Source organism: Mesoplodon mirus, assembly GCF_964341445.2.
Source record: "Mesoplodon mirus genome assembly, chromosome: 7".
Classification (NCBI taxonomy): Eukaryota; Metazoa; Chordata; class Mammalia; order Artiodactyla; family Ziphiidae; genus Mesoplodon; species Mesoplodon mirus.
In genome coordinates, this window is record NC_138983.1 from 111,358,547 (window position 1) to 111,372,609 (window position 14,063).

The 14,063-nt window shown below is 37.5% G+C and overlaps 1 protein-coding gene across 1 annotated transcript in view; it reads right to left on the reverse strand.

Moving 5' to 3' along the window:
- Positions 1-586: 586 nt before the first annotated feature.
- LOC309808122 (macrophage metalloelastase-like) overlaps positions 587-14,063 on the reverse strand; it is a gene marked incomplete at both ends in the record, with an annotated part of 68,754 nt that continues 55,277 nt past the window's right edge. Inside the window, 7 exon segments of the mRNA XM_082628119.1 lie at positions 587-648; positions 1,463-1,624; positions 4,475-4,600; positions 4,697-4,732; positions 4,735-4,844; positions 5,377-5,399; positions 5,403-5,624. Of these exon segments, the coding sequence (XP_082484245.1) occupies positions 587-648; positions 1,463-1,624; positions 4,475-4,600; positions 4,697-4,732; positions 4,735-4,844; positions 5,377-5,399; positions 5,403-5,624 (741 nt within the window).

A 14,063-nucleotide genomic window follows, 5' to 3' on the forward strand; every position in this document is an offset into this window, starting at 1 on the left:
TGACAAACACCATTAATTATATCACTCCTAACAACTTAGCTTGGTATTGCTTTTCAGCCTTCTGGTGATACGATGGGATAGGACATCATATTCAATTACGTTAGATCCTTGGAAGAAATAGTAGTGTCCTAAAAATGAAAACAAATAAATAGTTTAATTCGCTGCTTGCATTTCTTTAAAAAAAAAAAAGAAAGATAACAGATCTGTGTTTTTATAGGTTATCTAGATTAGATAAAGTCCAATTCAAGATTATAAATGTTGGGTCCCTTGGCTAGGTATCCTGCCCCCAGATCTCTTCCTACTTCTAGTCATTTCACCATAAATATCTTCATTAACTTTATTGAGAAGGTTGTTTGGTCTTTAAAGCTGACTCTTAAAATAAAAATAATTTTGAAATGTCACACTCCAGGTGGAGAACTCAGAGTGGAAGAGAGGAGAGTGGGCTCAGGTAGGGTACATAGAAGCTTTGATGGGGAAAGTAAACAAGACACGGGGGTGGGAATAAAACCCAAAATTTCTTGGCCTAAGCAATTTTGCTTATGCTGACCTTGCTTGAAGACATTCACAAATACAAACTCAAACAAACTCAAGCTTCTTTCATCCTACTCTCAGCCCCAGTCCATGAGAGCCCATGAAGGGTGGAAGGGGCTGAAAGGAAGGTAAAGAACTCAAGATAGAAAAACATACAAAACACTCCTGCTTGTCTGAATTTTGGCTGCTATATGCTCACTCACATGTACTGTGCAGCATGATGCGTTCAGAAATTCCAGAGACTCAAAGACACATGGAAGCGGCAATAATCATATGCTCCCTGTCTGATAGACCACCCTAGCAGAAATACACCATTGGTTCCACCTCACTCTTTCTTCTAGCCCACTTATTCTGAGCCAGACACATAGTGGATTTTCTCTCTGTGACCCTATGGAGAACTGAAGAGTCCTTTCTTTTCTAATTTGGTTCCCTGTTCTCTGATCTTAGAGGCTTTATAATCAGTTCAGTATTTTAAAAAGGAATTTCTAGTATTTTCATGGTTTCCTAATCTACTTACTGTTGTAATAGAAGACTGCATCAATTTTAGGGCCAATTCCTGGGAAGTATGTGGTAATCAATTTGGGATAACCGGGGTCCATGGATTGTCTTCTCTCATTGTACCTGAGCAAAGAAATAACCAGCAGAAACTGCATCAGAAAATGGATTTCATGACATTAAGCTTGACATTTCATGATTATGAATCACAAAACCCAACTTATTATCTCTTGAAAGGCTCTTCCTGAAAGGGTTTAAACTTCACCCATAAGAAAACCAAGGACCTAAACAGTTCACTCATTTACTCCAAGTTTCTATAGGACTCAAACCCTCAAAGAGAAGATAGATATTAAAGTTTTATCCAAATGCAGATAGTATGAAATTATTAATGAATGCATATCTTTATTCAGCAAAATGGTAAAGAAGTTCAACTCACCACAGAGAGACTGAAAGCCATGTATGTCAAAAGCAGAGAGGTGAAATGTGTTGTAGTCAGTATATCTGTAGGTGGGGAACATTATGGCCTTTGGATCTTTGGAATGGCCAAGACCCAAGGGATGGCCAAGCGCATGAACAGCAACTAAGAACAAGTTTGCGCCTAAGAGGAAACCAATCAAAAGAGGGAAAGAACAGAAAAATATATTGACATCTAGAAAATCATGACACATCTGACACAATGAAAAGGGAAACATTTGGCAATACTTTATTTATTTCCTATCCTTCATGCACAAGTTTTTTCAATCTTGGCACATTATAGGCCAGATAATTATTTGCTGTCAGGGCTGTCCCGTGCATTACAGATATTTATAAATCTCTGGTTTTACCATTAAATTCAAGTAGCACCACCACCCTTCTAGTTTTGACAACCAAAAAAAAAAATGTCTCCACACATTTTTAAATGCCCTCTTGGGGTAAAATTGCCTCTGGTTAAGGACCACTGCACTATCAGACAAGTGAAATACGTTCTGTTTTTTAAATTTCTGGAATAACTCACAGCTGGGTTCATTGCTTCTAAATAATTCTCAACCCACATGACCCGTTCTGCTTTTACTCTTAATCAGGCTTCACTGGATATAGAAAAGTCTTTAGTAACCATCCTTTACAAAACCCAAATCTAAGGCCATATTAAGTTCCAGGTGCTATGAGTCACTGAGAAATACACCACATTATGTCTAAGCCTTATACAACCCAAAGAAAGCCATCGTGTTCTCTATTTTCAGATGAGGACACAGTATCAGTAAGATTAACTGACCAAATTAGTGCTTGAGCCAAGATTCAAATCCAAATTTCTTGGCTCTAAAAATTCCTTGGCTCATCCTTTTCCTATACATGATTCTAAATGAAATCAGAGACTATATTTATAATTTAGACATATTTACACTACCAAGTTATAGTCATGCCTGTTCATTTTTTTTTTATATATGTCTCAAAGGATGCACCTTTGTAGGTAAGAGACAGGGAGGTGTCTTTTCTCTAAAATTTCCTAATTCTCAGAAGATTTGAAAATTCCTGACTGTTATTTTTTTTAATCTGCATTCTAATCTAATGCATTCATTTTGGTCTTTTTTTTTTTATAGCAAAATTGAAGCTCAGAGCTAACTTCCCAGGGGCACACACCACTTAGCTACAGAGCCTGATCTTGAAATACTCTCCAGAACCTAAGGTGAACAAAGAGTTCACACCTCTCTGGGGTCATGTCTAGGAACACAAATCTTCCAAGAATTCCCTGTAACACACGGGTCTATTAACTAACTCAGGGATGCTTTCGCTTCTCTCAAATAACAAGAAAGAAGAAGAAAACACTGATTCTCTCCACTCTGCATAAGACTGGGAAGAGTAAACAAAACCTTTTACAATTTAGCCTAAACCTGAATTTATCTTATTCCCAATTCCTATACTACTTTGTACAAAAGATCACCATTGGTTCTTATCTCAAAATAATGGATTTTTGTTTGTGTTCTCTTTCCTTTTAGATTGTGGGCTTCTGGAAGGACTGTGTCTTTTTCATCTCTGAATCCAAGCACCCTCATCACTTAACACCTTAATAGAAGCTCAGTAAAGATGGTGGGACTTGTTCATTTAATTTACTGTGTCAAAATTAGGCTGAGAATAAGTATTTTAAGTTAGAATTTTCATAGATAATTTAAATTTTTGAAAGTTTAGAATCAAACAAATTAAAATAAGGCAGCATGGCAAGTAGAAAGTATACACTGGGCTAAGACAAGAGCTAGGAAATAAATGTTCTGGTCCCAGCTTTTTCACAAGGTAGCCACTAACATTCTCTTTTCTCTATCTGTAAAGATCTGTATTAAATGACTTTCCTAAGTTTCTTTAGAATTTTAAAAATTCTGTGAGGCTAACCAGAATAAGTTTCTCCTGTCAGATGAAGAGATTACAAACCCCAAATACTCTTGGATAAAATTTTGACAAATTTAACATGTCTACTAAAGATTTGAGGCTCAGCAAGGACCTAATCCTACATCATTTGTCTTTTGATAGTGAAAAATTTCACTTGTCAATCAAGGATTTCATAAGCTTAGGCCATGTGTCAGACTAAAACAAATAGCCTTTCTGGTCTATAAAAATATCTCCATCCAATGCATGCAATATCAACAAGAGAGGGGGGAAAGCTAAGTAGAGCATATTCTTGATGATTTTCTCTTCATTTACTTTCCACATGAGTCAGTCATATAATCTAGAATTTCTAATAGAAAGATTAAGAAGGCTTCTGATATGATGGTTTGAATTTTCTGGTGGATAGTGACTTCTCTAAATAACAGGGAATACTAGTCATCCTCATCCCCCAACTGTCTGGGTTGGATGATGAACTACAGCTCCTCTGTAAATACACACAGGTATTTACACTGATCTTTAACAAGATCATCGCTAAATGATCAATTGGGCATTCTGAAAATTTTACCCCAGAATCACAAGAGATGACATGACCTCATAAACTTGTGTTTCTTTATAAGGATCTCTAAATTCTCTATAATATAATTTCATCTTTATGTGTCACTATGAATCTAAGAGATTGTCAGCATACAATGAATCATGCAAATGATCACCTCTATCCTAGGACTGTTGGCATACACAGAATTAGTATCTGTGTTTGCTCAAGTTTATGGATTGTACTGCCAAAAACTGATTCCCTAAATAATGGCTTTTTTCTTTCCATATTATGGTCCTTAATGTTCCTGAATTTATACTAATAAATTAATTTATCTTCATAGATTCTTAGAACTGACTTTTAAAATAATCTAGTCCAATATGCTCCATTTATAGACAGTGAAATTGAAACAGTGTTAAATTTTTATTTAGTGGCAAAAATTTTAATCATAAGAAGTTTTCCTATCTTATAATCCCTTCTTAGAATGTAGCCTTTCAAAAACAGGATATAACTTAGAATTTGTTAGGATTTTCCTATTGTTTTGGGGTTTGGGGAACCTTCCTTTGTAGCTTTTAGTCCAGATTTCAGCCTCATCAAAATGTGCATCTCCTCCAATACCAGGTCCAGGTCCAAAAGCATGGGCTAAGATTCCCCCTCTGCCATCAAAAGAACTGAAGTCTCCATGTGCTTATTAAAAGAAAAAAATAAAAAGAAAATTAGTACATCTATATATGCTATAGGTCATGCCAAATGAAACAGATGAGGTAAGTCCAAGTTCTCTACCTCCAAATGAAAATTGTATCATGATGTCAGCCTTGCCTGCATTATCTTTCTGAATTTCAGGGAGGTCACATCACTCCATACTTGAAAATCTTTCTGGAAGGCATAGTCAACATCCTCAGGCTTCGTGTCAGGAGTGTAATTGCTAATTCTTTACCAGCAGAACAACAGAGACAAAAATACATGGAAACCATGTGTTAATTTTGTCTTATTACAATACTTCATTTCTGCTAACATCATTTGAGAATGAAGCATTTCATAAATCAATAGGCCAGATGAGAAAAACTTGCTTCATTAGCTACAGAAATATGTATCCTTGGACACCTTAGTCCTTAAACAGAATCTAACTTGATTTCTACTCATTTATGATTTACAGGTCATCATTATGAAGGATTTACATTTGTAGACGCTTATGCCTTTTGCCCCTGCTCCCAGACTTCTGCATTTATTCATCTAAGTAGTCTATAAAATTTTCTCTTGCCTCTTATTTATCATAGATTCAGTTTTATTCTCCTTTTATTTACAGCCTTTCTACTCTGCTCTGGACTGACAAGCCCAAAAACTCCATTGAGTGAACAATCCTCCCTCTAGAGACACTATTACACAGGCATAGTGTTAACAATTGAGGGAGGATTCCTGTAGACCTGGGAGAAATTAGAAAATACTTGGCTATGATGTTATACCTGTGTGTGATCAAACGGTTCTTCTAGACTGGCCTCCCTGGCATTATTCTGAAATTATGAACGTGGGGGACTCCACATCGAGGTCTGTGCATCATGTCCAGAGTAGATGTGTCCAGTTGCCCTGTCACTTTTAACCCCAGGAACTGCTGCATTTCCTGGATTTTATCTTCTATGAAGTTCCTATTAACTTTCATTTTTGTCATTGGAGTTGTTTCCATCTCAAGGCTATAAAAGGTTACCAAGTTCCTCTGGAAAAAATATATATTTATTACTACATTATTTTATGTGGAAAGGTTTCTGTTGCAGCTCTGTATTTATAACTCAAATACACACTGATGTTTTTTTAAGGCAAGGGTTAAACCAATTTATCCTGTTCCTTTTCAGTACAAGTTCCTTAAATGTCTCTCTTTATATAGCTCTTAGGCCAGGCTCTGTAAATACGAAATTCATTGCATGACTCACAGTTGATATCATCCTTTGATTTATCTCAAAAAAATGCAAACACATGTATGATCTTATTCTAGAACCAACAGTGGGTCAGTTAATATCTAACCCATCAATGGGTCAATTAGCATCAAACTCATCCCTCACTCAGACAACTCAGAGTATATTTCTTCAAAATAAATAAGCCACAACTTCCATCTACCTTATAAAATAAACCATTATATGAGAAATACTAAGCACCTAAAATATGAAAATAACTTAAAAATACATTTTTAGGAAGTTCAGGATCTGAACTTTCACTATAATAATTTCCTTATATTTATTATAAGTGAAATAAGCTTTTTTTAAAAAACTAAATCTAAGAAGTTAGATAAAGTTCTTTTGTTAGAATAAAAAAAAATACTCTCTAAGCTGAATTTAGCTCCCTAGAGAACTGTAATATAGAGATTCCCTGTTTAGAAAGGAAAAGTTTATAACGGCATGATGTTTGATGTTTTTTTCTCTGTATTGTGGAGGCTTAGATCCTGTTTCTATAATTTGAGATCTTCAGGCATCTAAATTGAGGCCTAATCCCAACTGCATAGCTGGGTAGAGAGATTCCAGAGGCAAATTTCCTTTCCTCCTTCATGTTGGTAGCATGAAGGTCAACACTTCAACTTTGCGTGATAGCAAAAGTTTGCCTCTGGAACCTATCTGTCTCCCGATCAGCTCAACCTCCTCCCTAATGGTCCCATTAACACAGAATCTGTCTCTCAGTCAATAGAGAATGTTTGAAGACTGAAAACATTTAACACTCAGGAATAAATTACAAAGACAGAAATGCAAACAATTGGGCTCCCTTCTGATTCTATGTGAAGAGTCTTAGACCAGATAGACCAGAGACAATATGCTCACTGATCATAAAGCCAAGCACTCAGGACATGAACAACAGGAAAGGAAAAACTTCTTCTGGTTTTTCTTACGTGCATATTAACAGCTTTAGCTAAGTCTTGGGTTTTGGGGGGCATTTAATTATTTCATAAATATGCCTTAGATTACCCCTGATTTGAGTACATGCATAGAAAAGAGACTGACTGCTGCAGAAATGTGAGCCATGTCTGTGCTAGGTCCAGTGGTATCACCTCCATGTTTTTATTATGATTCATTTAAAGTCAAACACCTATTGATTGACTGTCTAGTAATACTATTGCTTTGTGTTCTTTGAAGTCTCAAAAAGGGTCCACAATGATTGCTAAAACATAAAATTTATACACTTTGTGGAAAAGTGAGACAAAACATTTAGACAATTATACTTAAAGTATAATCAACATCATCATCATCATAACAGCAGCAACAACGTAGTACACCCCCTATGTAGAAAGGATCATGTTAGGTAGCCTGTATATGTAGTTTACATGAATCTTAGTGCAGCTGTGTCAGATATAATGCATCATATCCTTGTAGTGCTGCTGTGAAGTGAAGCCCTGTTCTTCGTGACACAAAGAACCTATAGATCCCCCCATCATTTCCAGCATTGGCTCAGTTTAGGAAAAACCCCTCTCTTCTCAAAGCATAGCCAGTTTAGTGATTTAAGTGTTAGGAAAGAAGTCAGAATGTGAATAATGTACTCAGGGTCACAAATGTTGAGGCAAGAAACAGAGTTGGCTAACAGCTTGAAGGAAAGTAGAGAAATAAAGGAAAAAATAATTCAGTGATTTAAAACTTCTCTTGCCTCACTCTTGAAAAGAACTATGCATATTCTCTTTGATTTGTTCTCTTCTTTCTAGCCATTGATTTGTTTTCTCTGTGAGTTGATCTAACCCACAAGCACATTTGGTAAACCCTTTGTGAGAATGTCACTATTTTTCACTGACACAAAGTTCAACAGGCTTACCTCAATGATCTAAATAGTTCTATGATCTAAATAGTGTTTCTGAAATCCAGATCTCTTGGCTTTATGGATGTCTTCCAGAATATGTACTTTTTATCAGCCCTCTGGTGAAATGCCATGTCAGAACAGGCAGAACTGGTGACATGGGCCATTTACTAACCCAGCAATGTAGAATACACACTACTATAGGACATATATTCTCAGTGGGGGTGATATCACTCCCAGGTGGGTGGAAATTGGTTACTGTGGACAAAAGCATCTTATTTTTTTATGTATAAAGGACAGATATGCATACTGTACATAAACAGGTATATATTTCTGATATTGAAATTTCATACGGGAAATGTCTAAAATGCCCCTTTTGGGGAGGCAATAATGAAAGAAATGTTGAGAAACACTGCTCTAGGTGTCACCAAAGAAAGAGAACCAACATTTATGGACAGGCTGTTAATGTGCCAGGCATACTGCTGAGCAGTTTCATGCATCATCTGTTTTAATCCTTCAAATGATCACTTACGGATGAGGAAAATGAGCTTAAATACCTTGCCCAAAGCCACACAATTGGTAGGTAACATAGCTGAAGTTTGAGGCCAAGTCTGTTTCCAAAGCCTCACTCTTCCTGTTAAACCCAGTTTCAAAGTCAAACCAGTTATCTGAGTCATTATCTCTACCCTTAGGCACTTACTTTGTTGTTGGAAAGCCCAGGAAATTAGACAATTGACTAACAATACATATGTGTATATCATCACGTTGTCTCTACCTTGGGATGTACACATAGGACATCTGCTTCCTGTTGCATTTTTGTCTTATTTTATAGTTGTTTGAGGGAGAACCATTCGCTGGGGGAAGAAAAGGGACAAGTAAAAGGAATCACTGCTACCATTACCTTCTCTATTTCCTCCCTCTACTTCTCTGGGCTGCACCCAGTGTGATCGACCTCACTGCCAAACCCTATACATTCCATGTTTTCACCAGTGTTCTGCACCTTCCCCCTTGGGAGGAATGTCATGGGGTTAGGGAACCCACTGACACAATTGTGGGCTGAGAACTAGTTTGGAAGGCAGTGGGTTTCTAACTAGTTACTCCGACAATCTGCCTTATGGACAGCCATGTAGCAGTTCCATGTAGGATCAAGTTCCAGTTGATTCTGGAAGAAGGTGGGAGAGGACTCTAAGAGCCATCTCCACCATCAACACGAGCACTTCTCCAGCCTGTTTGTGCTTTTTGCTGGGTGTAGATGCACTTCTGGTTGAAAATAGTTACTCAGGCTAACTTTTCTCCTATATGGAAAAAGTTAGCTGGTCTAGACCAACCATGGCATGACCAACATACAGAGACAGTGGTAAAAGGAGAAGGCAAAGAATGAACATTTATGGAGTTCTCATTATAGGAAAGTAGGTCCTTTAATGGATTATGTCATTTATTCTTTACAAAACTTCAATACTATTCCCATTTTACATTTAAAGAAAATGAGGCATGGGAAAGTTAACTTGTCTAAGTCCATACAACTGGGTACGGTGACTCTAAACATTATGCTTTTCAGAGGTGCTCTGGGTCAATTCCTGGGAGCCTTGGCAACAAAGGCACCTTAGCAGCAGGACAATGCCCAGACCAAGGCAGGGCAGAGATGTACAGAAGGTGAGTCTCCAGAGAGAAGACCAGTACTGCCACTGCCCTGAGAATCCAGATTCACCTACAACATTCCCAGGACTGTCTGGTTACTTCTGGCCCCTACAATGACAAAGGGGACAACCTGACTTTAACTAAAAAGATTGAGGGTATTATAGTATCATTTTTATAGTGTTTGCAGTAGTAAGCTACCCATAAAGAGATAGAAATCTGAAGAAAAATCAAAGTGATATGGGACAAAATAATGTATATTGTAGCAATAAGTCAGGAAAGAGGAGAACTCCCAGAGGTTTTATTAAGCAATTCATTTCCCTTTTCCAGACTCCCATTTCTTCATCCATAAAAGAAGTTTAACTAGCTGAAATTTTCTTCCTGCATGAACAAACTATTGGTGAAGAGGTCAGCTAAGGGATTTCTTTGTATATTTGGGGAACATTTCTCCTTCTTGGTCCTTACTGATGACCACGTTTTGATTTGCCTCTGTACCTCAAGCATGACAACAACCAGCTGAAGGTGATTAAATCAGGGATATACCTTAGAATGTGCTAGTGTTTGTTAAGAAGGAAACAATATAATAGAGCTTTAGATACTTTTGGAAGGTTTGGGTTATAAAATCTGCCTTTTAATAAGGAAACTCAGTGCAAGTCCTCCCTTGTGAGGAACTCTGTTATAGGCTACTTTCTGCACTTTCATAGATATGCTCGTTTTCACCTAAAGAATTGCCAATGACCCCTTGATTATCACTTCACTCAGTGTGTCCCCTGGAAGCCATGTCTCTGATGGGACTCTCAGCTTCCATCCTGGGCCTAGATCATAATCTTATTGTAGCTCCTTCTACCACAGGAGATTGGTCTGGGCATGTAGCTGATCTCCCTTTCTCATCCTCATTACCAGCCTCTTTTAAATGTCTTACATAAGAGTGCAGTAAAGGAAGGAAGATACCAAATCACTGAATCTTTAAGATGTGTCAGGCATTAAGCTATATAATTTCCCCTATAAGTTAAAGTCAGTCTTATAACAACTCTTAAGATAGATGCTATTATTGTTCCAATTTTACAAATGAAGAAATTAAGTCTTAAAGAGATGACAATGATTGCTCAAGGTCATAAAGAGATGGAGCTAAATTCTAAAGCAGATCAACTTGACCCTAGACCCTCAATTTATGACCACTGACTGCAATGTTCTTGTCCAAAGGGACCCAAATTACCCATTTGGGACATTTGATGAGCAAAGACCCAGAGACCATTAAAATTGGGGTGTCATTTTCTATTTTTAGCAACGTGTCAGTGAGGACATTCTTTCACTTCCTTTGTATCTTGAGCATGCATCTTACATCCTATACTTTCTAGAATTCCTGAAAGTCTTCCAAGAACCAGATTATTTCCTGCTGTTGATAAGAACAGTTCTGTATGTTTTCAGAGAGGTTTAGGAGCACAATCTCTTGTGTAATGATTGCTCCCATAAAGGAAGTTTACTACTGATGTCTTTAGGCCCTATTCTCCAACTAGATTCATTCACATATATTTATTGAGCACCTACTAATTTTAAGGTAGTTTTAGGCACCAGGAATACAGTGGAGGGCAACACTGACTGTCCCTGCCCTCACTGGGCATTGTTTTGCTGTTAGAGAACAAACCCCTCCCATATTTTCTAATAAATCCCATTTTCCATGATTTATAGCTAAACTGTCATACTCCTCTTATAATTCTCCAGTTAAATTCAATATTTGAAAGGATTACCTTACAGTTCTATATTATCTTCCTCTTCATGAATCCTAGAGTCACATCTGGTTGCAAACTTACAGTGCATGATGTTGTCCTTTGAGGCCAAGGGGAAAAGAATAAATATTAATGAGCACCTGTAAAATGTGCTGTACTTATTACACATCGCTTCATTTAATCATCATAAAAGCATGAGGAGGCAAAAGTTATGATTCCAATTTTCAGATGAAATACCTGAAAATCCTAGAGGTTAAATCACAGAGCTTGAAAAAGGCAGAGTTTGGAGGTAGATACCAGATGCAATGCAGACGACCCCCTTTCCTTCCTACTTAAGAAGGAAATCATTCACCTTAGAGCCCCAGCCTCAGGGAAATCCTGGGGAGCAGCCAGCATTTCCCAGGCCTTGAAGTTGGGTCAGAGTAATGACTGAATCATAACACACTGTTTTGTACACCCCCCCACTCTGGTCTATTGTCTCTTACTGCCTATGCAGCAAAGGTCTTTGCTTTCCTAGGCTATTTTGGGGATTAAACTTTCTGGATCCTATGGGATACCTCTTTTGTCTTTGGTTAAGCCATAAAAAGCCTTATTGGTCTGAAATGTTATTAAGATCCCGCTCTTCAATAACCAGATCCTTTGAATTGGAAAAACTTTAAAATTGATAAATTTTTAGAGAGCTCTCATCATAAACAACCGTTTTATTTGGTACCTATGGAAAGATCAAATTAAAAGGTGGATACAAAGAAATGTAATGGCTAATCTTAAGAACTCCCTTAAAAAAAGAAAAACCAATTCAGGAAGCCTAATTGAATTTTTGGTCTTAGCTTCCCCTAATGGGTCTTACAGGTACTAACGAAAACATTAGGTTAATTAAAAAGATAATGGGACAAAGCTGATGGGAAATCAAGGGACTCTTCCCAACAAAGTGGAATTTTTTTTTTTTGCGGTACGCGGGGCCTCTCACTGCTGTGGCCTCTCCCGCTGCGGAGCACAGGCTCCGTATGCGCAGTCCCAGCGGCCATGGCCCACGGGCCCAGCTGCCCCGTGGCACACGGAATCCTCCTGGACCGGGGCACGAACCCGCGTCCCCTGCATCGGCAGGTGGACTCCCAACCACTGCGCCACCAGGGAAGCCCCAAAGTGGAAAATTTTTACGGGCTACTAAGAAATAAGGTAAATAAAGCACATATTGAAAGATGTGGCCCAAAGGAGAATCAGAAAGGAAAGAGTCATGGCACTCATCCCAGCAGGGTGGAAGTCTTTAGATGGTTATTAAGAAACGGGATAAGTACAACAGGCATTGATGGGGTTTAAATAAAGGTTTTAATACAGTACTACCTAAGGTTGGGTGGGTGAAAGTGACCCCTTATTTGTCCCCACAACTTTAAAGGGCCCGAAACAAGTTCACTTGATCTACCCCAGTTTGGAGAAATTTTAGAAGCTGGAAGGCAAAAATTACAATGAAAAAACCTGACCTGTGATTGCTTGGAGACAACAGTTAGGCCAATTAACAAAGTTAAAGATTGACAAAAGGGCCTAGGTCCCTTGGCCTGACTTCTCACTGAGACCGAAGGCTTTTTACATAAGGAATGGGTAAAATGGCTTGGGGATGGAGAGAAGTTTTAAGGACTTCTTGATGTGGGAGACTTATGAGCTGTGGTACCAAAATCCACTGGTGGAACCCTGATTTAAGCTACTGTTAGATTGAGAAAAAGTCAAAGTGCAAGGGTTGATAGGATTATAAAGGCTGAAATGTTTGAGCAGATGTTATGTGAAAAGGTTATGTCAACGTTGCCTGAGTATTTTATGGGAATGGATGTTATGTCTAGCTGGGAATGATTCCCCTACTCAGAGTTGTAAGACTGAGATTTGTTGATAAGGTCCTAGTAGAGGCTATGGTTAGATATTATAAGAGTTGTTAAAATTGATGTGACTGTTTTTAGGAAAGTTGGTGTATTTGAATGGGCTTTATATAAAGTGGTTACATCTCTTTTGCTTGATTGTATTGTGGGGATGGACACTGTGTCTCACTGGAGAACTTTCCCCTGCCTGATATTGTAAAGCAGGGCATGTAAATCTGCCCTTTGGGCATCATTAATTGAACATGCTAAAGGACGTTAGCAGGGTTGCCTGAGCCCACAGTGTGAGGTGGAAGCTGGAAGCTAATGTTCAAGTGTGAACAGAAGCAATCGTCTTTGGCTTGCAGAGCTCTACAAAATCAGGAATGTAAACGCAACCCACAATCGTCTGAGTCTGAGCCTGGTTAATTTGATCAGTAGAACTTGAACATCTCCTCACTACCCCCCGAACCCTGCTGAGCAAAAAAAAAAAAAAAAAAGGAAAAGGGGCTTTTAAAACACAAATGCTAAATCACAACTTCCTTAAGATTGCTTGCCAAAGACAAATATAAATCCTAAAAGTATTCCCCACAAATAATAAGACTTTAGCAATCCAAGTGAATAAACTTAATTTATTCCAATTATTGCTCACAAACTAGTAATTTTTGTATTGCACCTGATTCATGGGTAAAGTTTTTAAATAAGAGCTAAGAGTCTCTGTTTGTGTCTGTATGTGTGCATATATGTTATAGATATGGTAATTTTCTACCTCTGAATGGGACTGACAAAATTAATTTATTAAAAAACTATTTAATTGGTTAAAACAAACAAGATCTTAAAAAAATGTTATCAAAAATATAAATAAACCCAAATGTTTTTCAAGCTCACATGATCTAGGATTAATCTTTAGTAAATAAACACTTGTTGGTTTAATTAAAATAGGCATGTCTTTAAAGTTATCAACATTAAATATAAAACTTTTATTTTATTTAGGTTTGCCAAGAATTAAATAAGTTTATGTTATCTCTGTTACAAAACTTGTCAGCAAGTAAAATAGCTTGGGATAGTGACTGACTTTGTCTAATATCTCGTGAAATTTTCATGAGTAATCTAAACATAATTGTTGGGAACAAATGATTTAGATAGACATAAATGGAACAGGACTTAAAAATGCTTTCCAAATCT